This window comes from Phyllopteryx taeniolatus, chromosome 20 (assembly GCF_024500385.1).
Source record: "Phyllopteryx taeniolatus isolate TA_2022b chromosome 20, UOR_Ptae_1.2, whole genome shotgun sequence".
Classification (NCBI taxonomy): Eukaryota; Metazoa; Chordata; class Actinopteri; order Syngnathiformes; family Syngnathidae; genus Phyllopteryx; species Phyllopteryx taeniolatus.
This window is the reverse complement of record NC_084521.1, coordinates 12,296,127-12,321,875: the sequence shown is the minus strand read 5'-3', so window position 1 is coordinate 12,321,875 and position 25,749 is coordinate 12,296,127. Positions and strand designations below refer to the sequence as shown.

At 39.5% G+C, this 25,749-nt stretch overlaps 1 protein-coding gene across 3 annotated transcripts in view; it reads left to right on the top strand.

The window, feature by feature from the left end:
• LOC133470331 (matrix metalloproteinase-16-like) overlaps window positions 1-25,749 on the top strand; it is a 54,704-nt gene that overhangs the window by 11,907 nt on the left and 17,048 nt on the right. For 2 of the 3 annotated variants that reach the window (XM_061758585.1, XM_061758583.1), the window contains 5 exons: window positions 3,240-3,388; window positions 4,193-4,207; window positions 4,798-4,920; window positions 9,724-10,028; window positions 25,525-25,686. In XM_061758585.1, coding sequence (XP_061614569.1) covers window positions 3,240-3,388; window positions 4,193-4,207; window positions 4,798-4,920; window positions 9,724-10,028; window positions 25,525-25,686 — 754 coding nt within the window. The remainder of the gene's footprint in view (window positions 1-3,239; window positions 3,389-4,192; window positions 4,208-4,797; window positions 4,921-9,723; window positions 10,029-25,524; window positions 25,687-25,749) is intronic. The other variant, XM_061758584.1, reaches the window with a different exon arrangement.

The following is a 25,749-nucleotide window of genomic DNA, read 5'->3' as shown; positions in this document are numbered from 1 at the left end:
GGAGACGAACATGGAAGACTGACGTGGGCCCCATCCATGAAGACCTTTGCCTTGGCACAAGTTCTCTGGGCATCATTTATTCTACTCAATACAAGGCTAGCATGGAAACAGAAGTTCAGAACATTATGAATGAGATTTTCCGCCCCACCCACCCACACACACACACACAAATAAATAAAAGATGATTGTTAATTTTCCCAATGGTCACTTGACCATTTGTTTTTAATGTTACGTAGATTTAGAAATTCTGGCGGATATGATGAAACAATGTCAAAGTATAGATGTTTTTTATTTTTTGTTTTTGAATAATAACTGTAGTGCACCCAAATCATGTATGTCTGTCAAAAACAATTCCTGGATTTCTTTCTCCTACAGTGCTATTCTGATGAACTGGTCAAAAATAATTGATCTGTGTCACGTTTTTTTAATTTATTTTTTTGTCCTGCTTGCTGTTTACCCAGTTGTGTTTGCAGCTGTGAAACTTTCTGACTGACGCAATTGTAGTGCAGCATGGCACAAAGTAAAATTGCCATTATTTCTCAATTTTGTTACACCAGCATTGAGTTCATATCGCAGCTCTATTGAACAGCCCAGTCTCTGCTTATACTATGAAATCCTACCTTGCCATTTCCAGAGATTGGGACTTGAGCCATTGTGATTTGGACTGAAGTCGACTCGAGTCACTGTTTTAAAGGAGCTATGGGGTCTTAATGGTGCATATTGCACTAACAAGTTAATTTCATGTATTTTCTGCTCAAGAAAAGGAAACTGTCAGCAATTTCCAATCATATTAATCAATTTTGGAGCCAATGGTATATGACTAATTGCACTTGGAAGTTGGAACACACCTTTTCCATCTCCACCAGTGCTACGAGTACAAAGGTTAGTTTAGAGCCATGATGAATGAACTTGTTTTTTTTTTGTTTTTTTTAACGATGGTAACGGAAAACAGCCTTGTGTGCTTTTTGTTTGGTTGGATTTGCCACGCCTTTTTTTCTGCCTTTTGAGATTTCACCAAGGCCAAGTGGTGAGGAAAAAGCCAAATGTCACTGTGATTTTCAAAGAGGAGATGCCAAGGAAGAACAGATGATTACAGGACAAGAAAAGGGAAAGTATCCATTAGAAGGCAAATGAATTGCAGTGGAGATTGTTACAAAATGAGATCTGAGAGCACTGGGAATAATTATATTCGTTCAGTGAACAAAGTAAGAGATGCTCTCAAGCTTTATGGTAAAATTGCGGACATATTGATCTGTGTATGACCCTTTTCTCTTCAATCCACCAACTACTAAACTCCTTTTGATATACTGTATTTTACATTTTAACTTCTAAATTTGGAAAAGATTTGGTAGATTGAACAATATAATAAATTCATGTAATGACTTCTCTAATTGTAATGGTCACACTCTTAAAAATTTAATTAGAAAATCTGAGATTTCTCTTCAAAAACTGACTCCTTCAGGTATTACTTTTTTAAAGTGACTTTTACTGTTTGAAATAAATGATTTTTCATCTGTCATGGGCATTTTGTATCTTACAGTGTGACACAAGGCTGATGTTACTGTTTATGCAGTCATCGACTCACATTTGCTCCATTGAGTGATGGTTTGACCTTCATTGGATACTGCTTCCACACTGCCAGGCCACACTTTCATGTACAGTGGGTACAGAAAGTATTCAGACCCCCTTAAGTTTATCACTCTTTTTTATATTGCAGCCATTGGCTAAAATCATTTAAGTTAATTTTTTCCCACATTAATGTACACACAGAACCCCATATTAACAGAAAAGAACTGAATTGTTGAAATGTTTGCAGATTTATTAAAAAAGAAAAACTGAAATATCACACAGCCATAATTATTCAGACCCTTTGCTCAGTATTTAGTAGAAGTACCCTTTTCAGCTAATACAGCCATGAGTCTTTTTGGGAATGAAGCAACAAGTTTTTCACACCTGAAATTGGGGATCGTCTGCCATTCCTCCTTGCAGATCCTCTCCAGTTCTGTCAGGTAGGATGGTGAACATTGGTGGACAGCCATTTTCAGGTCTTTCCAGAGATGCTGAATTGGGTTTAAGTCAGGGCTCTTGCTGGCCCATTCAAGAACAGTCACGTAGTTGTTCTGAAGCCACTCCTTCGTTATTTTAGCAGTGTGCTTAGGGTCAGTCTTTTTTGAAGGCGAACCTTCTGCTGAAAAATGTAAGTGGGTCTGAAAACTCTCCGTACCCAGAGTACACACCAAATAACTGTAACAGGCCAATGATATTCTATTCTATTTTAGAATAGTGCTCATGTTTCACTAAAGAACACTGCAGCAGGAAGGCTAATTGAGGGAAATTTTCTGCCAGACAGTTTATTAGGCTTTGATTCCCAGTCACAGTTGATGTGTTTGGGTTTCCATATTGACACACTTCAAATACGTACAACGTATTGGTTCTTTTTATTGGTGGGTTTTGTTTTTGTCACAAAATGCAGACATTAGCCATTCTGTTTAATGTTTTGATGATGAGGAATACAGAGCGTCTGGGACAAGCCAAATCCCTAAAGCGTTTTTTTGTGGGAAAGCCCAACTGACCCCCTTCCTCCCAAGATCTGAGCAGTGATTCCCTTTGGCAGGATTTTATTGGGACACTGAAAGCTATGTTATGGCAATTCCATTTCCTGACAAGCCAAACAACACAATAAAAGATTGCATTCTGCTCTGTAAAACTGACATAGATTCTATTTTTTTTCCTGATTCTTTCCCTTTTATTATGAACATGTTCTATTTAAAAGAGCCAACTCGTCTGTTCTTTTCTGATCTTATACCAATGGGGTGGAAAATGTTTACTATATTTATTCAAAGCTTTTCCTGAACAATGTATGAGAACTGTTTCAGAGGTATGGCACAAGTCCACAATAGATGTTGTAAGGGGACATTTAATAGCTAACTGGACTCAATCTGTTTCTATGAAATGCATTACCAAATGATAAGAAAGCAAATGAAATTCTTCAAATCATTGTTTTCAATGCACACAAGCCATGTTAACGTAGAGCAAAGATAATAATTTGCTGGTTCAAGGCATTCTGTTTTTGCTGTACAATTATGATAACAATCTTTCTAATTTAACACTCCGTACAAGACTGAATAAGAATTTATTTATTATTTTATTAAGACTGAATTTAAAAACCCTGAACAAGACTATGATGTCTAATCTCTCCTTCCCTCTCCCCTCTCTTATTTGTGTTTCTTTGGTTATAGACGTGGCTACAAAGATATGGCTACCTCCCTCCTGCAGACCCCAGAATGTCAGTACTACGTTCTGCCCAAGTCATGCAGTCTGCTATCGCTGCCATGCAGCGCCGCTACGGCCTCAATGTTACAGGAACTCTGGACAGCAGCACCATAGAGTGAGTCACACATGCTCATGAAATAGCTCAAAATTTGCTGCATCTCTACAAAAAACACAGCCAAAACTGTCTGACTGTTTGACAATGTCTTTGTGCAGGATCAGCTGATTAAACTGATCTATTGTGTGTAGGGTTGCTCAAGGGTGGAACATTTCTGGTGAATTTCTAGAACATTTCCAAATGAAGTTCCAATTGGTTTTATTATTATTATTTTTTTTTTACGCTTTGGAGTTTTGCGAGGGCATTACCATACTTTAATTGTAATTTTTTTTTTAATCATTTCACTCAATCGGCATTGTATTCTGAACCTTGCTGTTCGCAACACAAAGTAAAAATATCGACTGAGCAACGGATCGTAACTAAAATTTGTTAGTAGTGGTACTAGTAAGTCAAAGTACCACTTTACTTGCAAGAAATCTGGTTATTTTAGTCAGGATTATGCAAAAATATACCCCAACTATCAATAAGTTTTCTATTAAGATCCAGTCTTCAAATCTGTAAATTCCTGATTTATTCTATTTTAATTCCCATAAATTCCTGTTAATACCCATGGAAAGTTTCCAACTTTGAACATTCCTGGAGTTTTGCAACCCTAATTATGTGTGTTTTTTAGTAATACCAACTGAGCTGCATTAGGGATTTTAATTTTTTTTAGATATTTTATTTTGGCCACTGAATTGTAACGTGGTAATGTGTCCGCCAGCTGAGTGACTGCTATCTAACCAATGGACTGAAACAGGGTGGAATGTGATCAGCTAACGGTGTGCCTGTTTTTCTATTTCCCCATTCCTTCTCTCTGTGCAGCAGTAACACACTAAGGTGAGGTGCCCTCTGAGTGTAATATGTGTATCGATTAGATAATGCACACTGGTGAAGTGTGTGAGTTAGGAGAGATGTGCATGTTGTGTTTAGTCCCAACTACCGGAGACAAATTCCTTGTGTGTTTTGGACATACTTGGCAAATAAAGATGATTCTGATTCTGATTCTGATTCTGATTTTGAAATAAAAGGTTTTTGTAATATGTATTCATGCATTTTCTGCTCATTGTCTGCAATTGCTCAACTCTTTTCACATAAACAATACACACGTAGATATACAGTACAGTAGATAAGCATAGTACTCTATTTGTCAATTAGTTAAGAATTCTGCAACTTGTGTGGAATTGATTGTGCCAAAATGCAAATGCTAACCCTTGAAGAAAATGAGGCAAAACTATAGTGTACTATTTGGCAGAAGCACTGTAGGTAGTTAGCTTGCACTCTTAAGATGAGGGTTGAGTAACCCTATGGTAACTTCTAGTAAACAGTAGTTTAGTCAAATGCCCAACACAGTACGCTTTCTTGTCACAAATCTCACTGGATCTGAACACGTTTCATTGGTAACAGCAGTGCTCTACTATCTCCTGCAGATGGATGAAGAAGCCCAGATGTGGGGTTCCTGACCAGATAGCAGGTGTATCAAAATTCAACGTCAGGAAACGGCGGTACGCCCTCACGGGACAAAAGTGGCAACACAAACATATCACATACAGGTGAATGAATGCCTCTCAAATCTTTTCATACAAGAATTCCCTTCCACATTTTTGCTTGCAGTGCAAAAGAACATCTGATTCTAACAGGTAATATGTGAACTCCTGCAACAGCAAGGAAGCTGGAAAACATGAAGGTCATCGTAAGTTCAATTTTGCTTTAAAGACGAGATTTAGTGTGCTGTTACTAGCCCACAATTTGTAAAATCGCTTCTTTCTATAATGTGGCTTGCTCTCTGGCTTTCTGTTTTATGGGACAATCCTTAATCCAGTAGTTGTTTTTTTGTCTACTTTGAGGATAAATGCGTGGCTAATATTAGATTCGACACGCAGCTGTTTTGGGACCTTATATCACTTGTGGCAGACTTGCTTAAGCTCCTGCTATTTCCAGTTTTCATTCATAGTTGTTACACAGGGAATTGAGTTTGGAAAATGATTCCGCAAGACCTTTGTTTCATTTGCGATGGCACAGATCAGGCAAATGGTCAGGCTCAGTGAGGGCTGCAACAGTAGATATGTGGAAATGAAGGGGAGGAAGGACGTAAGGAGGGAACCGGCAGCAGAAAGAAATGCGCTGCAAGAAGAGGCGGAACCCCCCACTGGAAAGTTGGGGATATATTAGGGTTATGTAATGGGATCGAAGGATTTTCAGAGTATTTGCTCTTGTGCGTATATTCGTAAGGGCCGTGTGCTTGGCTGAGTCAGCTTTGCCTCTAGCTGTCAAACTGCTGCAATGGAAGTAGTGAATGTGGTGGATTCTATTTCTTCTTCTACCTTTGACACTGGGAAAAGCTTTGCCACAAAGCAGTGCAGTCCGGTTGTCTCACCACATACAGCTTTAGAATGACAGATCATGGCGACATTCGCTACATAAATCATATAACACAAGCACAAAGCGAGGTAACGCGCCAATAAATTCACTAAAGGTGACGCAGTCAAAACAAACAAACAAACACAAAAATGGTATATTGTATTCTTTTTTTTCCTTGACATTTGGCTGTTTACAACAATATAAGATTTATTTGTGAAAAGGAACAATTTGCCATGTTCCCTTTCCATTAATTTGATGTATAGTGATTTTGCAAGTGGTAATTATTTGTCAAATAGACTTTAGAGTGTCTAGTTAAACCCTTTATCTACTAAACTGCTCTGGACAGTACCTCAAAGGAAGAATGTCAAAAAGCCATATATTATAGATTATTTATTTCGGACCATACCTAACTTTTGACAATGAAAACTCACAAAAAGCGTATCTGCACCCAACTGTGCTGCTTGATAGAAACAGGACTCAAAATGAATACTAATGATAAAAGCTCAAAATTGGAGAACTTTAAACTTCAATGAATCTAGGATTTTAGCAAAGACTAACCCTTGTCCATTTGTATATTTACTTATTTGTAAAAAATGAAGATAATTTCACAACTAAAGACAATGATTTTTAAGAACCATAACTGTTTTCTAAAGGAAAAATCTGGTTCATTACAGCTGGTCTAATAATGTCGATCAATTTTAACGAATACAAAATGTTCCCATGTAAAAACACACACTAGCTAGGCAATGGTTTTGCTGGATGATTTATGGGGATCATAACTTTTAATTGTTGCATAGGAGCACACAAAAAAAAGGTAACAAACAAAGGTCTAACCATCAAAGACCCAATTTAAAAGAAAAATATTGAATAAACACAGTTGATCAATAAGCTTTTTGCCGTTCATTTAGTTAAATTACAACCCAAAATGGAATGACACGTTTCTGCAACTGAATCTTTAATGTCCTTCCAGCTGTCTCCATCTGCTGCGCTCTTGGTTTGATTCCAGCTTTGGTCACGGTCATGTCACCTCCTTAAAATATCCATCTTTCGCTTTCAAACTCCTTAAATAATCATAAAAAAAAAACAAAGCTGGGATTAAAAAAAAAAAAAAAAAAAAAAAAAGGCATAATTAATGCACGGGTGTCCAGCGCGTGCTCGTTCCCACATAGCTGGATACAGTATCTGCTGTTGGGAGGCCCTAATTAGCTTTGGCATCCCTACTGTTTTCCCTGCATGCAAGTGCTATTATAGCGCATGAGTTGCATCCAAAGTAATTATCAGCTCGCAACACGGAGTTAAATAGTTGAAAAGGTCTGAGAAGGGGTTGAATTCTTTCATTTGCCAATTTGCAGCTGGTTGTGTTTTGCACTGAACTCCTTTTTTTTGTCCTTCAAATGGGAGGCACATATGGCTCTGGAATCAGCTGAACCAACTTCCGTTCTTAATCAAGTTACAACACTTGTCAGTAGGCCTGAACGATATGGACATTTCATATCTCGATATTTGTTCCAAAAATCTCTATGGGTTCATTGAAAACTACCGTAAGCATTTTTTTAGAAAGATAAAGATGGAAAGAAAAAAAGAAAAGATAATACAAAAGGATTTGGAAAGTGCCGTTTTATTGATTAGAACTCACTGAACTCACCAATAAATTAAGTAGAAATCAAACATTACACTGCAGCTCTCCTTTAAACAATAGATAACAAATATATAATGCTGCAATTGGTGGAAGGTGAAACAACAGTGCAATATCTTATCTCCAAAAGACAACATAACTGTATGCAGGAAATGTATTACTTACAGAACAGGGGTAGGTGTGTGTGTGTGTTTGTTGTATTCTATCAAAGTGCATGCATGCAGGGGTTTGACGCATTAGCATTACAGTGCAACTTCTATAGATTATCTGCCAGGAACTCTAGCTTCTTAACCATGTCTGCCTCTCACAACTTACGATGATGCACGACGTCTTGTTTTAGATCCCCTTTAGGGAAGCCAAAATACCTCCAAATAATGGAGGATGACTTATTGTCTTATCATATGCACACATTTTCTTTTCAAACTGCATATCTAGTGTATGCATTCGTGTGTCTCTGGAGGGACTGATCAATTCCTCCCTCGGATGCTTGTCATTGGCTGGCATTAACTGTCGATCCATAGTTGTTGGTCTTGTCTTGATAATAATACCAAACAGAGCAGAACAAGGACACATATTCGTGCAGAATTCTTGGAGCCCTTTATCTCCATTTTAATCTTAGTGGCCCAATTAATATTGTTCCAATATCGGCAAACTTGTTCCCTGATAAGTGGTTCGGAAAATGGATGGATGAATGTACTTATCGTGTCATGGCTCTTGACTCAAAATCACTCTTATGCCTCCTGAAATGGCGGCAATCAAGTAGAAATTGTTTGCTTATCTACAGTATCTCATTCTTACACAACCAACATTTAGTGTAATTGTGTTTTTTTTTTTAAATCAAGCATTTCTTGATATGTGATGTGTTAGTGCGATAGTTAATGGCGATTTGGAATGTGATCATAGCAACAAGTTGATGATTTGAGTTATGTGTGATATCAAGGAATATACATACATGGCATGCACCCTTAATGTAAATCACTCAACGAAACTATATATCATGTCTATAACGCAAGTCTCCACGTTAATGTTGAAATGGAATACAAATATTATGTTGTTTTTACATTCCATACATTTTCTGCCAGCCTGCATTGTCGTTCATAGTATATTGATGGAATAGCATGTTTTTAAAAAAAATATTTTTTATTACTATAAAGTGTCATGTAATACGGCTTGGAAACATTGAATGCTGCTCTCATCACAGTCTGGATTTGAAAATTGGATTGATTGGTGATGTTTAAAGCAAGCGTTGGCTGATTTCACAATCCAAAAGTTTACTTCTCTGTAATCTCTGTCTATACCAGTACTTTTTAAAAAGCTATTTAAAAAAAAAAAAATCGATATTTGAGTCCTGTTCAGCTACAGCAGCAGGCAGGCTTATCTTCTCATAAGCTGTTGGCAACTAAACCAGAGTGAAACCAAATTTTAAGACCATGACAAATATTTCCAGAGCATATAAATCAGAGAGAGGTTTTCCTGCCATGACGAACCTGACTTTTGCTTTCAGCAGTCAGTGAGCTGTTGATAAGCCTTAATTAGAAAGTAGATTTGCGAAGGAAGTAGAAAATTGTCCAGTCCTCTCCACACCTGCAACATATCAGACTAGGCAGGGTGGACTCAGCAGCCCTCGCTCATAAACCGCGCCAGGTAGTTCTGTGTAAGCAAGCCTCAATGAGCATGAAATGGCAGAATCTTATTTTTAACTTTGTATTACTGCAGTGTAGGTACTCTGTGTACTTCAATCATTTATTTCCCATTGGATTATATGAAACTGTCAGCTGAGGGTAAAACTTTACCAGTTTTGACTTCTACCGTTTTGTCAATTTAGCTCTTCCATGCATATGCGAACAGTGAGCGGTAGAGGTATTGGTTCTTAATATGACAACAATACAGTACATCAGAAAAAAGAGCGAAATCACAGTGGACTCCGCATTTTAGCTAAGTTTTCTACTTTTTGCCTAAATGGTTTACATGCTGGGTGGAACATTACTGGTCTGCCTCACAGTTTTGAGGTTGGGGGTTTGAATCTGGGCTCCGGCCTTCCTGTATGGAGTTTGCAGGTTCTTCCCGGGCGTGCATGTATTTTCTGCGGGTACTTGGGCTTTCCTCCCACATTCCGCCAAGAAACCTGCAGGCTCTTGTTGAGGTGTGAATCGGAGAGTGAATGGTTGTTTGTCTATACAGTATGTGCCCTGCGATTGGCTGGCAACCAGTCAAGCGTGTACCCTGCCTTTCACCCAAAGTCAGCTGGGATAGCCTCCAGCACACCCGCGACTCGGTATAGATGGATGGATGGATGGATAGTATACATGTTTTGAGAACCTAATGTAACATATCCCTTTTGTATGTTGTATCTCTACAGCATAAAAAACGTGACACCCAAAGTTGGTGCTGAGGAGACCCATGATGCCATCCGGCGAGCCTTTGATGTTTGGCAAAATGTGACCCCGCTGCGCTTCGAAGCTGTGCCATACAGTGAATTGGAGCGAACCAAGAAAGACGTAGACATTACAATCATCTTTGCCTCTGGTTTCCATGGTGACAGCTCACCATTTGACGGTGAGGGTGGCTTCCTGGCCCATGCCTATTTTCCAGGGCCAGGAATTGGAGGAGACACACACTTTGACTCGGATGAGCCATGGACACTGGGCAACCCCAACCATGATGGTAAGCATTGCTTTAGGTTCTAATTGCTGACTTGTGCAAATGAGCCAGTGTCCCCCCACCTGGCTGTACAATGCAAAGTATGGGTTTTGGTGAGTGGCTACTTGTTCTCAAACAGCTCAGCATCTGCAGAGAAAAGCAAGCATTCAAAAAGATGAAATAAAAGCCTCATTTGTAAACGGATCAGTTGTGTTTCAGTGTAGGATTTAGTGCAGCATTAGCGCAGGCAGCGGACACATTGGCCAATGAAAATTATTTTAAGTTCCACGTAAACAAGTTAAAGCAACTTTAGCTTTAATATGATAGTTCTACCGTGCTGTCTGGCACGTGGACTCGGGCCATCGCCTGAAAATGGTGACTAGTCGAGCTGCCAAGTCTTAGGCTTGTGTGGGCGATGTAGGGAAAATTAGCCAAACTGTTCCGTCACAATCCAGCAAAGTTTTGAACTGCTCGCTAACAGACACATATTCAGAAATAGTCATCTCTAAAAAGATTGACATTGACTTTGTTGTTTCATTTCACACTTGATGGTGGCCATGCACACACGCCAAAGACCAAACTATTTGTGTGCAAGCAATTCAAAAGTCAATTTTCCATTAAATGTCCCCATTAAGTGTGGTGTGTGTTTTTTTTGGGGACTTTTCTACATTGATACAGAATCATGTTCAGTTCATTTCTATATTATTGCCCTTCACTTCCATAATCTATTAGATATTTCAGATGTTTTAGTTATTTCATTATAAGAACAAAAGTACAGTTTAAATGAGAAAAAGTAGGCTAAATCCACTCTTGCCTCTTTGTCATGTACCATAAAACATGCATTTTAATGCTAGATAATTGTTTTGTTGACATGTGCCACTTTAGGGCATATCACGGTATACATTTAAATCCCTTTGCGGCAATGGTATGTTTTACGATATAGAATTAAATGTAAACATTACAATGGATGTATTTCTGAATGGCTTATATGGTCCCTTAGCAAAGCTAAATTGATTAAAAAAGGATAAAAAAAAAACAAGAAAGCAAAAGAAAAGATATAATGCAATTTTGAGAAAATGTATCTGCAGCTCTTAAAACTCAAAATTAAATTTTTTGACTCTGGTGCAAAATTGTTCAAACAAACACAATTAGCATTTCTAATATTGTAAATAAAAACCTTTAATTATTTTACTATCGCTTCACCCGTAAAGTCATCTCGGAAATTTCAAGTCTCTAGTTCTCACTTATCAGTTACGAAATGGATCGTAAGTCTGATATAAAACTGTAGTGCGACTTGACCACAAGTCTGTTGTAGTTGCAAAAACACTATAATCCACAGAGGTCTTTTTCAACTTTCTATCAGAGCTGGCCATATAATTTGGGCTTTACTGTCTCATTGAAGTACTTGCAGCTAGGCACTAGGTATTGTGGATCAAGGGCTTTAATCATATCTTGAAACCAGCTGCTTTCCAATGTGTAAAAAGTAAACGTCTTTGCACAAGTGCATCGTAATGGCTTTTGTAATGTCAGTCCAACGCTTATGCTTTAGAGTACAAGTCTCTAACCAAGGCCAAATGTATAAAATCTATACTGTCTATCATATCCCTGTATATGTGCTGTGTGCATATTCCTGCACTCTTCTGTTGTGATTTAGGTTTAATTTCTTAGGGAATGCTCAGGTTGGTCTTGGTCAAAGTAACAGCAGTAAGAGATAAAACTGTTTAATATACTTTAGTTTTTAATCGATTCTATAATAATAATATCCACTTTCACTCCACTCTCACACTGATAGTGGGTTCGACCTTTGGGTTTACTGTATATTAGAAGTGTAGGACTTGCATTCAAGTTTTTGACAGATCGGATGATTCATGTTTGTTATTGGATGATGAAAGGGCTTTCTTCATCTATGTCAAGAATGGATCAACAAATATAGTAAGAGCAAGCTAAAGTTGTTTTTAGCACTGAAGTTCTCATTAAATCCAATGGGGCAAGTCTTCCCTGCGGTCCACAGAGAGACCTCAAGGAGGAATCATCATTCTGGTTACTGAGTCATGAGTCAAAACAATGACACAGACTACTGAGCCATAGATAGTGGAAGACAAATTAGATTTCAAAAATAAGCAAGAAAGTGCCAGTGACTGGAAGAAATCGCATCAGAGGTAAGAGAGGAAAAAAGAAAGGAAGGATAACAAGAGAATGCCAGACTTTTTCCCCAAAAAAATTGTGATTCAAGGGCTCACAAGTAAGATATCCTGTGACGGAAAGGCTGAGGAAGAGACATAGCAAGAAGTAAAGGAAATATTAGAGGAAATGGGTGAGAAGAAATGGCAGCACGGTGGGCGACTGGTTAGCACATCTGCCTCACAGTTCTGAGGACCGTGGTTCAAATCCAGGCCCCGCCTGTGTGTAGTTTCCATGTTCTCTCCGTGCCTGCGTGGGTTTTCTCCGGGCATTCCGGTTTCCGGTTTCACACATCCAGTTTCCCACATCCCAAAAACATACATTGTAGGTTAATTGAAGACTCTAAATTGCCCGTAGGTGTGAATGTGCGTGCGGATGGTTGTTTGTTTATATGTGCCCTGCGATTGGCTGGCGACCAGTTCAGGATGTACACCGCCTCTCGCCTGAAGATAGCTGGGATAGGCTCCAGGACGCCCTCGACCTTCGTGAGGATACGCAGTACACAAAATGGATGGATGGATGGGTGAGAAGAACGCACAGATGTGTGGGAGCTGTTGAGCACAATATGATTGAAGAAACAAGGCCGATTCTGTCTAACACAGGACTCTAAGCAGAAGCTGAGTGATCTTCCAGGCTTAGATAACAGTTTGTCAATGGCTTTAATTCAAGAATCTGAGTGTGTCGGTTCATGGAATTGGCTAAAAAACCTCCTTCACGTTGAGTAACACAATGGCAGACAACAACAGCCTTAAGTGAGTCTGTTGTTTGCCCCTACGATCCACTCCTTCATAGGGCTGCCACAAATGATTATTTAGCTAGTGGACCAGTCACCCATTATTTTTGTGATTGGTCGACTAATCGAATCATATGGCTGGCATCAGGTCGAAACCTCCCATGTCCAAATTTGGTCAATTCCATATTTCTTCCAAGTTTTGAAAATGGCTTGCTCTCTTTGACGATAAAATGTTAATGGCTGTAATCGTGAAAGTGAGAGTTTTGGAGGTATGAGGATTATGCCCGATGGCAGCGATATGTAAATTGCATCTTATCACACCAGCAAGCACCTGCTCTTTTACAGCCATCATCATCTGCCAGCTTGAAGTGTGTAAGGTTAGAAGGTGAAGATAATTTTTAACCTTTTTTAATCCAGATAGAACATTAAGAACAGTTTCTTATTTACAATGTTGATCTGGTAATAGTGTTTTCAACATTCTAGGTTCTACCAGCATTCCTGACATGGTTATCTGTGATAGTGCAAATTAAAAAGAAGGTGATTCTCTGGCCTTTAACATTTTAAGAGGTAAAGGTTTAGTGCACTTTAAAATGGAACAAAAAACCATGCACAGTTATGTACAATCACAGCAAGGAAACTGGGAATAACCTTTCATAGGTAAGATTTTTTTTGGTATTTTTTTTTCTACTGTTCTGTAGTCATAGCTTTGACGACAAAAAAAATAAACCTCATGAAAGTCGGTGGCGAAATGAGGAAGCTCTGATTTATTTGCAATGTACATGCATTGCCAGTGATGAGAACGTTGCCCCCGCCAACATGGCTTCCACGTAGGCATGTTGCTAAATGCCTACAACAGTGTATTGATCTTCTATCCATATACAGTATGTGGTTATAACGTTATATTAAATACATAACATGTGTGCTAAGGCTAATAAAATAGTCATCGTTAGCCTTAAGCTAATGTTAAAATTTACAGCGTTAAGCAATTAGCTCACAGCCGTTGATGCTAATATTAGCTGCTAACTAGCCAAATAGCTTACCGAGATGACTGTCCCTCTTCGTCAGAAAATGAATTAGCCCCACCTTACTTCCATTTTAGACGCTCATACATAGCTGTCATGCCGCCATGAAAGGCATGTTCTGTCCCGCAGGTTTTGCATCGTATTCCTCTTCAGGACTTTTGGTGAAATGCTCAGATTTCGAGCTCCGTTGCTAATGCCGGTTAGCCATAGTTTTTCCGGGTACGTCACACGGCTAACCCAGATGACCACTACTTTGCATGTGCGTTACCAGAAAGACCCAGATAAACACCATTGCACATGTGTGTCACAGCCTTCAAGCAGACAACAGGTGAGCACGGCAAGCAGCGGGAGGATTCAAATTCACTTTTGAGAGAAAAATAAGCCACGACAATTAATTAAATAGTTGAAAATTATGATCAATAGCCATTACTAGTCAACTCATCTTGGCCCAACTCCTTGAATGAAAAGCTGCATGTATTAAAACACACAAATGTGCAGGTTAACACAAAAACACAAAGTCACAAACACTCTCCACAAGTATTGGCAATACCATCCTGTGCTGCCTTCGAGAAAGGGGAAGCATCTGCCCTTGAAGGCTGTGATTCACTGTCTTCAACTAAACATGCCGATACAAATACACTCTCAACACAGGCCTTCTGCAGTCCACACTCACACTTTTTAAAGACATCACATAATGCACGCTGACTGATTACACACTTGGCTTCTGGCTTCCTTGCCGGATATGAACATGCACATTGGCTCAGTTTGACTTCTTGTCATGGTAGAGGGTGCCTATATTTCTCTATGATGATTATTACTTATTTAGTGCTGAGATATGAGTGTCATTTGCACATATATGCTTCTAATATTGGGTGCTTTGTTTTTTTTTTGTGTGTTTCCTTGGTAGCATATTGTTGAGTTCCTAGGCACGTGTAAAGTTTTGGCCAGTATACCACTATTAGGGTTGCAAAATTCCATAAATTTTTAAAGGTGGAAACTTTCCAGGGGAATTAACAAGTTATCGGAATTAACAGGAATATTTGGGAATACACTGGAATACGTTAATTCTAAACACAGACACACACAAACACACGCACGCACGCTCACACACATGCACCACCGATGAGTTCCTTTCGGGTAAACTGCCAGTCGGTAATACCTAATCCCTCGCATCGTTGAGAAGAAGGACCAGTTGGCACTGTGGTTGTTGGCACCAGCGGACTGTGGATGTTACTGTTGTTATTGTTGTGAATGATGAGGCCACCAGTGAACACTGGAGAAATAATCTTTGGTCTGCTGAGAGATAAAACACATGTATACATGCGACTTAAGCGCTCATATACTGTGGCTCTTCTTCTACGTTAAATTAAAAAGCTCTGCATACAGTATTTTATGTTATATTTTACATTTGATAAAGGGGCTGCCCAGAGACTGTAGATAGCCCGAATGTGGCCCACAAGCTCTACTTTGCCCGAGTGTCACTGTTTTTGGGACTGTTTTCAATTTTGTCTGTCAGCGGGTCATCTTTTTGTGCGGAAGTTGTGGTGATTTATTGGCAAACTAATTGGAAAAAAAAATGAAACAAGCAGAAAAAGAAAAATCCCATTGTGACTTTGTCATACAGAAATGATTATTTTGTACAAAAGCAGTGTACCTCGTCCCCAGTAGGGAATGTGAAACACTAAATATGATGACCAGCTCATACAGTTGATGCACAGGTAATCAGACTCATACAAGAGTGACTCATAACTCCCAGTATGTCCTCAAAGACCTCCAGCAAGATCAGTACAAAACAGGGAGCAATGCACCTCATATTAGTTAGGTTGATCACACAGGAAATTAGACATTCTTGGCCTTCAATATTTCTGTCACTCTTGCCCCAAGTATGAACCAAGAGGTTAGAAAAACATGATTGAAACAATGAGGAAAAGTGGCAATCATGTTACCAATTGGTTGAATTTGAGAAGGTTGAAAAGATTTTCAATAATTTGATGATTAGCCTGACACAGATTTGAAGAGCAAGTATCAGTCTCCCTGTCTACTTAAATCTGCTGGTATTTGAGGCAAGTCAAATCAATTGTTTTTCTTTACAGATTTGCTTTGGCAGCCTATTAGCAAGGAGTTGCAACAACTGAGCCTCAATGTCACAAACGCATTAACTAGTTTTTCAGGATCAGCTAGCGGCAGAAAATTAGGAAATAGTGATTATTATTTATTTTTTTTTTACATTTTGTCAGTGATAAAAAACTCTTCTTGACACTTGATATATGTAGACTAGGTGGGAATTAAAGGACAGATCTTGAGCAAATGGACTTTAACAAGATTCCTGCTGGGGGTTAAAGTCATCTCGAGGAGTTACTGTATCTTTAGAGACATTCCTCCTGAGACTGGGAGCTAAAGTCTATAATTTCTCTTTTATTTGAGTTTTGTAATAAAAAGTTACCAGTCATCCAGTGCTTGGTGTCTTTAAGACACACCTGATGTTTGCATAGCTGACTGGTTTGCTTTGGTTTAAATAATAAATACAGTCGCTTGTTGTCTGCATAAGAGTGGAAGTTAACAGAATGCTTTCTAATAATACTGCCTAAGGGAAGCATGTAAAAACAACAGGATCCATGTGGGACCGCATGATAAACATCTACACACACACAGATTTTCTATTACCAATAGATACAAGTGGACGAATATGATTTAAATCAGTTCCTTTAATGCCACTGACATTTTCTAATCTTTCTATTAGGATGTGGTGGTCAGTTGCGTCAAATGCCAGACTAAGACCTTACATGACACTAAGTACAGAAATCAGACATTTGTCTGGAGCAACAAGGAGGTCATTTGAAACGTCTACCAGTGCGGTTTTAGTACTATCATGTGTTGTAAACCCTGATGGAAAGTCCTCAAGCAAGCCATTGTTTCACAGAAAGTCATGTAACTGGTTGGCAACTGCTTCCTTGAGAATCTTGGCCAGGAAAGGAAGGTTGGATATTAGTCTGTAATTAGCTAGAACATCAGGTTCAAAATTCGCTTTTTTAAGTCACTTTAAATGACGATGGTACACAACATGTGTATGGTACATTGTATGGTAGATGGAAAAAATTAATTGCCATTATAAGCCTAGTGTAAAGTAAAAATAGGGTTGTAGAAAATCAAAGATATTTGGTGTTGCTACTCCTGAATGAATTCTACTAGTTCTGTGCGTTATCCCTTGACTAAATTAAATCCACTTTTTACATTAAGATCAAGGCTTTGCTAGTTTAGCAATTTGATGTGTTGCCAAAGCGCTGTTAAAATGACTACTATGGCACAGTACAGTCTATACCTGTGCTGACGTCAAACTGTCTCACAGTTATGAGGTCTCGAGTTCAAATCCAGCCTCCCTGTGTCGAGTTTGCATGTTCTCCTCATGCCTGCGTGCATTTTCTCCAGGTACTCCGGTTTCCTCCCATATTCCAAAACCATGCATGGTAGGTTAATTATCCATAGATGTCGATGTAAGTTCGAATATGTGCCATGCGATTGGCTGGTATAAACCACTTCTGGCCTGATATCAGCTGAGCTAGGCGCCAGGACAGCCACGACCCTAGTGAGGTTAAGCGGTTCGGAAAATGAATGGATGAATATGACAGCACTTACAATGGTTGTTAAAAATGGTGGTTAGAAAGTAAAACGAAAAACCATTCTTTACAGGGATTTGACAACATCCCAATTTTCTGTGTTGAGGTGATGTATCATAACTGGACTGTTTGAGCATGCAGTGTCCTGCTCTCACTTCTTCCTCATTCAACATCCTTCTTTCTTTATCTTTGTCCCTTTTATCTCCACTAGCCAGATGCTTTCTCTTATCTCTCAGGAAAATAATAATGGCAAGATTTTGAGGATTTTTTTTTATTTCAGGTGAAACATGTATTTATCTTAGTCTTTGAATCCTGACACTGTCCAAATTTGCAGACGTAGTCATGAAACAAAGTACTTCATTGTAATTAATGGTCCCCTGTGTTTGGGTATTTCAAAATTCCCAAAATAGCATCAGTAGTTCTTAGATTGAGAAAGAATTTCCTATAAGAATAACTCTTGTTTAATTTAAAAAGGTCACTCAAAAGCCTTTATCTTGTTGATTTATTATGCAATAAATTATAGCCATTGGATACAAGCACCTGAATATACCACGGTTGATAAAGATTTTATTGCATTTTTTTTATAGTGTGTGAAATTATCTTTGTTGGTTATACAGCCTTATCCAATTATGAATGTCACGTTGAAGGAGAACACAAGCTTTAGCTTTGCATTCATACACTCAGAAGGAAAGTAATGTGCCATGAAAGGAAGCAGAGACGTTGCCGCGTTCCTGCCCACCAGGCTGCCACTAGAAATAGACAGCCACCTACTGACAGCAGCATCAACTTCCACATGGGCGGTGGGACTTCCTTCCGCCCACACACGTGTGTGCACACATGCGCGCACGCATGCACACGCACGCGCACAAATGGCGCACTTGAGGAGGCGTCCCTTCCCACTAGTCAGTCAGATGCCCTTATACCTTTATACTCATAATTCTTACCGAACAAATACTTTATGCCATATTTTTATTTAATACAGCATGGAAATGTTGGTGGTTGCTATGTAATCATCCACACCTTTGTACTTTTATAAAGACATTGTTATAGATGGGATATCTGTTGATGTAAATACAGTACATAAACTAATTAGTGAAAACCGATCATATTGGATCTGTCTGATTATGTTCTTTGCATCATTGCCATTTAACACTGGTTTACTACTAACATCAACATTTAAGGCCCAAGCACCTTATTCATTGAGATCTCGGTTGGGCGAGGGGCACCTCGACAGTATTGAGTATTTTTTTCATGACTTGAGCAGAGTGATCATTTTTATGTTTTGACAACAGCATCTTAATTGAAATGGATGTGTAGATCATCTGTCTTTTCATTCCTCTTCCATGGTGTAAGCTGAGTTTTCACGATTTTGTCATGGTTCGGTGTTTCCTAGGACACATTTGGAGACCTGTTTTGTACATATTTGTGAAAGCCCACGTGCAAACACCATTCCTTGGAAATGTATTATTAATGATGAATGATCACAATAAAAATGTACACCAATCCCCTGTCTTGCTCACAGGTGCTGCGCCGAGATAAACATGAAGAAGAATAAAGGATGTCCTTTACTTGGCAGCATTAATTATATTCTCTATGCCGGTTTATTTACCTCAAGTCCACAGGAGCTGCTGATATTCAAATCCTTGGCAATATTCCAAAGTCTGAATTTCACTCAGTTGCAGTTTCTGTAAATAGATAATTACTCCACCGCAGAGTACACATGGTCTGTTGCTATGTTAGACTTGAAAGCATAGTAACTAGTGCGTAGTTCATTCAAAATAGAGAATCAAACATTGGTAAACAATGCATTTCTCACTTAGGCACACCTTCAAGCTTGTAATCAAAGCTCAGCAGTGCTCTCCTACAACCGCTTCACATAGATCTAGCCTCTTTAAGATTATTCTGATTACTGATAAATGACTCAAGAAAGCCCTATCTGAAGCCTTTTTGTGAAAGTCCTCCTTGACAGAGGATATCTACAGATAACTTCCCCTTTCCTCTCTGTAGTCTTGGGATTCTGACGTTGTCAGTAAGTGTGAAACACTTAACAACTGCGTTAGGGGCTTCTTTTGTATTATTTTGTTTTCTTGGACACTGTTACTTTAATTCATCCATCCATCCATTTTCTGAGCCACTTCTCCTCACTAGGGTCGCGGACGTGCTGGAGCCTATCCCAGCTGTCATCGGGCAGGAGGCGGGGTACACCCTGAACTGGTTGCCAGCCAATCGCAGGGCACATAGAAACTAACAACCATTCGCACTCACAGTCATGCCTACGGGCAATTTAGAGTCTCCAATTAACGCATGTTTTTGGGATGTGGGAGGAAACCGGAGTGCCCGGAGAAAACCCACGCAGGCACGGGGAGAACATGCAAACTCCACACAGGCGGGGACGGGGATTGAACCCTGCACCTCAGAACTGTGAGGCTAACGCTCTAACCAGTCGGCCACCGTGCCGCCTACTTTAATTCAATTCAATTCAATTTTGTTTGCAGTATATAGTGCCGAACTGCAACAGAAGTCTCAGGGCACTTAACATATGGGGCAAATCTAAAACCACAGTCCTCACTTATTAAAATACCAACTGAACCCACACATGAGTAAGCAGTAGGTGATGGAGGCAAGGAAAAACTCCCTCTTGGGAAGCAACCTTGAACAGACCCAAGACTCAGTGTGGGGCAGCCAACTGCCTCGACAAGTTGGGTTAGAGATTAGAAAAGCAGAGAGGCGGAGGGACTGAGAGAGATAGACAAGGCTAGACAGCGACAGACAGACAGACAGAGAGAGACCGAGACAGACAGAGACGCAAAGCACAAAAGACCTGATTTACTAAAAGTTTGCATGCGCAAAAATGGGCTAAATCGTAATTGCTCACACAAATGGATGTGGAAGCTGATCTACTAACTCGATGCTCCCAGGACTGTCTGCCAAATGGCAAAATTACTGAGCAGTTCAGTTTACATGTTCTGGGAGGAGTATCTGGATTGAGCCATCCATTCCCTTCTGCTTATCTGGGATCGGGTTGTAGAGGCAGCAGCCTTAGCAGGATAGCACAAACTTCACTCTCCCCAGCCACTTCGTCCAGCTCTTCTGGGGAAATCCGGTGACGTTTCCAAGCCAGCCGGGAGACATAGTCTCTCCAGCGTGTCCTGGGTCATCCCTGTGGCCTCCTCCCAGTGGAATGTGCCCCGAACGACTCACCAGGGAGGCGTCGAGGAGGCAGCTTAACAAGATGCTTGAGCAACCTCATCTGGCTCTTTTCTACGCGGAGGACCAGCGGCTCTACACTGAGTCCCTCATGGATAACAGTGCTTCTCAACCTATCGCAAAAAGGGAGCTGGGACACCCTGATTCCGGCCGCTTGTATCCGTGATCTTCTCCTTTCTGTCAATACCCACAGCTCACGGCCAGAGGGAATGGTGGGAAAATATATAGCGACTGGTAACTCGAGCTTCACCTTTCGGCTCAGCTCCTTCTTCACCACGTCAGACCGATGCAGAGTCTGCATCAGTGCAGAAGCTGCACCAATCCACCATTCTTCCCTCACCCCAAAGATACTTGAACTTCTCTACTGCCCAGTCTAGAAAGGTCTTTTCTGACTGAGGACCAGAGCCTCAGATTTGGTGGTGCTGATTTTCATCCTTACCACTTCACGCTTGACCGCAAACAGCTTGAGTGAGGGTTGAAGATTGTAGGTTGATGAAGCCAACAGAATCGCATCTGCAAAAGCAAAGCAAAGCAAATTTATTTATATAGCGCATTTCATACACAAGGTTACTCAATGTGCTTTACATGATTAAAAGCATTTAAAAACATAGGAAAAAAATGTGCACCAAAGTCTGGCACCGGTCATACAGGGACCAAACAGCTCATAGCAGGTGGTACACTACCCCATACTCTCGGAGCAACCCCCACAAGACGCTGTTTCTGCCAATCAGGCACTGTATAGCTCTTCATTATTATGAGGGAGCAACTTTCTAAAATGTTTCCAGTGTACCTGGAAACAGAAAACAAAATGGAAAATGCAATTACCCCCCTTTGGTGGTTATATTGTTGTATGGCACAAGTTTTCAAGACCAGTTCTAGAAGCAAATTGTCAGGTTGAAGCGTAACACTGGGAAACAAATGAAACCCTTCTGAATTGTAGAAAAGAGCAAGGATTGTAATTACTTTGGGCTTGGTGTTCAATATGCTAACATACGTTTTTTCCACATTAGGGACAATTCGAATCCCGCTAACACTTTTAGCTAACTAATAATAATATAAAAGACAATCATATATATAACCTACAAGGCCAATAAGAACTTGTTACATGGCTTTAGCCCACATCAAATGCCATACATTGAGGAGATTGTTGGTGGTTGGTTAACAGAGGATTACAGGCCCCTTGAGTCTTGCACTGAAAATCTAAACTACTGCAATTGGACAGACAGCATCGTCCGGGGCCCCATATCTGATTTGTGGGCCTGTGAGTGTTTATCTTGTGTGTGTTTATGTCAGAAGATTGTATTCCCACGTCACATGTGCCCCCAGCCAGCAGATGGGCTGCACAAGCAGTGGCATGTGTAGGGAGCTTGTAAATTATGAAAAAAGAGCAAACAGAGGACTCTGGTTTCTAATCACAACCTCTGTTTACTTTACTGCACCCACTGTGAAAGAAGACAGAAAACTTCGCTTGATCATTAATCTACCCATTAACTCCCCCTTTGTATTGTCCATTGTGTCTTTTTTTTGTTTTTTGTTTTTGTTTACTCAAAATGTAATTAAGTGCAACCATGATCGGTCCTTTTATTGTTAGTAAAAATTCTCCACTGAGATCGGCGGGTTTTGCTATGGAAGTCTGCCTACTAATGCCCTTCCTATCCTATTTTCTGCCTTCTTGCGTTTGTGCTGCGAGTTTTGAGATATGGCCAATGACAGAACGGTCATCTAAAAAAAAAAAGGTCCAAGGTTTAGCTTGTGTCATCCATCATTTTCATCTTTTGAGATTAAGACACAACTGCAGATAAGATGTTCTGAGCCAAAGCATTTCACTCACATTAGTTTGTCAGCGTTTGTATTATTATTATTTTTTATATATTTTACTCTCAAAGTCTTCCTTGGATCTTAGTTTACATTTTTTTATGGTTTTACTTATCTACTACAGTACACCCCCACTATTCATAAACCACAAGTAATTGACACCACCCCCTAAAAATGTTTATAGTTGTCTAATGTCGATAATGAACTCTATAATTTATCATACAGAAAAACCATCATCCCAAAACACTTTAAAATAATTTTAAACTCATCTTACTACATTATGCTAAAAAATAAATAGCTTACAGACGCTTGAGCTTTTTAATAGCCACTCAGAAGTGAATAGGTGAATTTGTACAAAGTGTGAATTGGTGGGCTTCACTTTACATGTTTGTTTCCTATTCACCTTATTTGCCCCTTAAAGTTTTTTTTCCCCTTGTCACCTTGTTTTCTTTCACCTTTCCTTTTCACCTGGCAGACTATCTTTTTTTTTTCTCTGTCCATCTCACACCTGTCTTGTATCCTTACCATTCGTGAGGCTGTAACCAAGTCAGCTTGGCTTTGTTTATGGACCCCAGAGCCAACAGGACATCCCTGTCTTGTGCAGCATGATTTCTGTTAGCAACTGAAATAAAAGTGACACCACTAACCTCAAATGCCCCCAGGAGTTCAAACGGTTGACTGGAGAAAGAGGGATCGGAAAAATCCCCAAAACTTCATCCTGTAGTTAGCAAAGTGGGCGAAAACAGCGTTAAAAGCAGACTAAATAAGTTGCTTATGTTGTGCTTCTTCTTAGAAAATTTCTTAGAATCTTTATTGTCATTGCACCGTGAGTGGAAATGCATGCAGACGGGTCTTATTGTTCTGGCCAGACATACCGTAACTGCTCTCCTGTAATCTAACCAAGTGTTAAAATGCCCCATTGATTGCCAGCAAATACACTGGTATACGTTATTACATTATAATATAACTATTTCCATTATACTTATAAGCTTAAATGTGTTTCTTTTTAGGTTTACAGGTAAATTGTTTGGACCAGTCACTATAGTGACTTCAAGTGTTATAACTGTATTGCTATTGTTTCACATTAAAATTAAAACGTTGAGCACCTCTAGATCCCTCTGTTTCTACTGCCATCCCGTAATATGGCCTAAGAATTGTCTTTGGCTGCAGAGCAGTGTGACATTTCTTGCATAGCTGATTCTAAAATCACTGAGCCATTTCTCTTTTCTTTTTATCTCCTCTTCTCTCCCGTCTCTCTTTATTTGCTCAAAACCTAATCCCTAGACACTGTTCAGTGTTACAAGCTTGCATAAATTTTTCCCTCAATTTTGCTTTAAAAGAACTTTTAATAGCCTCGACTTTCTTTGAAAGAATGCCAAGCCTTTTTAGTGAAATACTACATAATGGTCAAGCGTCAAACTTAACATTAATCTTATTGAGTTGCTGACATTTAGTTAATAAATACTGCCGTGACTCTCCAAAGAAGGTGTTTGTCGGCAGCGATCTGCTTTGTAAATTCTTAAACATAACATGTTACTGTACTTGCTGTAAGTGATCTCTATTGCCCTCTTGATATGCAAAACCATTCATGAGACAGACAACCTTTAAACCACTATTAGTATATAACGTGGAAGTCATTTGACCTCCTCAGTTGAAAATTGTAATCACACTTTATTTGTAAAACCCTAAAAGGTCCCATATTTTGGCTATTTAGCCATCCAATAGAGTGACTCTCTAACATGGACTTAGTATAAAAGTGCCAATTTCATTACCAAAAAAAAAAAAAAACTCCTCAGTTTTGTCATATGCGTGTCCAGAAAAGGCCCCTCTAACAGCTATTCATTTTGACCCAGTTTTGTATCAGCTTTGCTCATATTTGGCTAAGACCCCTTTCCTCTGATTGGTTGCCTCCATGAAGAAGACCCACTTGTGAGAGCACACGTGTTTGTTATGTTGACAGTGCTGGCTCGGGAGCAGAAAGGAAAGATGGAGATCTTCGTTAGATAAGCTCGAGAAATTCGAATGACCTGATTTCAGGCCTCTTGGCAGACAAACGTCTGGAACTCAGGAATGTGTGGACGATTTGAATTCATATTTCACATGTTTACTGATGCACCATAGAGTCAATATTACATCCCAAATACGATAAAAAGTTGGTTTGGTAAAATATGGCATCTTTAATCGCAAAAGATTCTCAAAGGGCTTCACAGGCCCACCGTTGGCAATGATTGACGACATCCCTTCATCTAGAATAAATCACTGTGCTCTTTTGAAGTTTGGTACGACATACTGTATTTGGAAAGTGCTTTACAGAACTGTCTCAGTGCAATTTAATATTCATGAATTTCTTGACAATGAAAATGATTCCATGCTCACATCTGAGAACAGTTTTTTCCTTTTATTTTTGGTCGATGTTATGTAAATATATGAGCTTTAACCATAGTTGGGAGGGGTTTTAAAATCCAGAATGGATTGAATTGGGGGTTGGCTGTCGACCACAGAGTGTTCCAGAGTCAAAAGTTCAGACCTGCTTTGGTTAACCACAACTGCACACTAATTACAATGGATGAGTGTATGGCTCTTGTTTCTGTGTAGTGCACTCTATCAGTGTCTATAGCTTGCTACATAATCCCCTCAATTAGGCACGTACATTGTAAATTCTCCATGCTGTGCAGCCACATTCACTTCTCTTAGGATCAACCAAGATATCTTCCTTCCTTTCTATTACATTATCCTTTGTTTTAAAGTGGAATCCCTAACTGCAAGTATTACTGTCAGGATGTTGGCATATTTTTAAAAACAAATCAAAGCCTGAAAGAAAAGAACTTTAAAAAGTTAGGCTTAAACCCCCATTAGAACATTATACCTGTTCAGTCGCTTGAAGGCTTTTGAATCCCACAATGACTGAGCTGATATATTTGTCTCTCTTTTCTCCATCAAACTTTTAGGGAATGATTTGTTCTTGGTAGCAGTCCACGAGCTTGGCCACGCACTTGGGTTGGAACACTCCAACGACCCCACAGCAATCATGGCTCCTTTCTACCAGTACATGGACACTGAGAACTTCAAACTGCCAATGGACGATCTGCTGGGCATTCAGAAGATTTATGGTGAGGCTCGTTATTTTATAGCAGTACTTTGTCCTCCTTAAAGCTGATATAACGTAAGGGTGG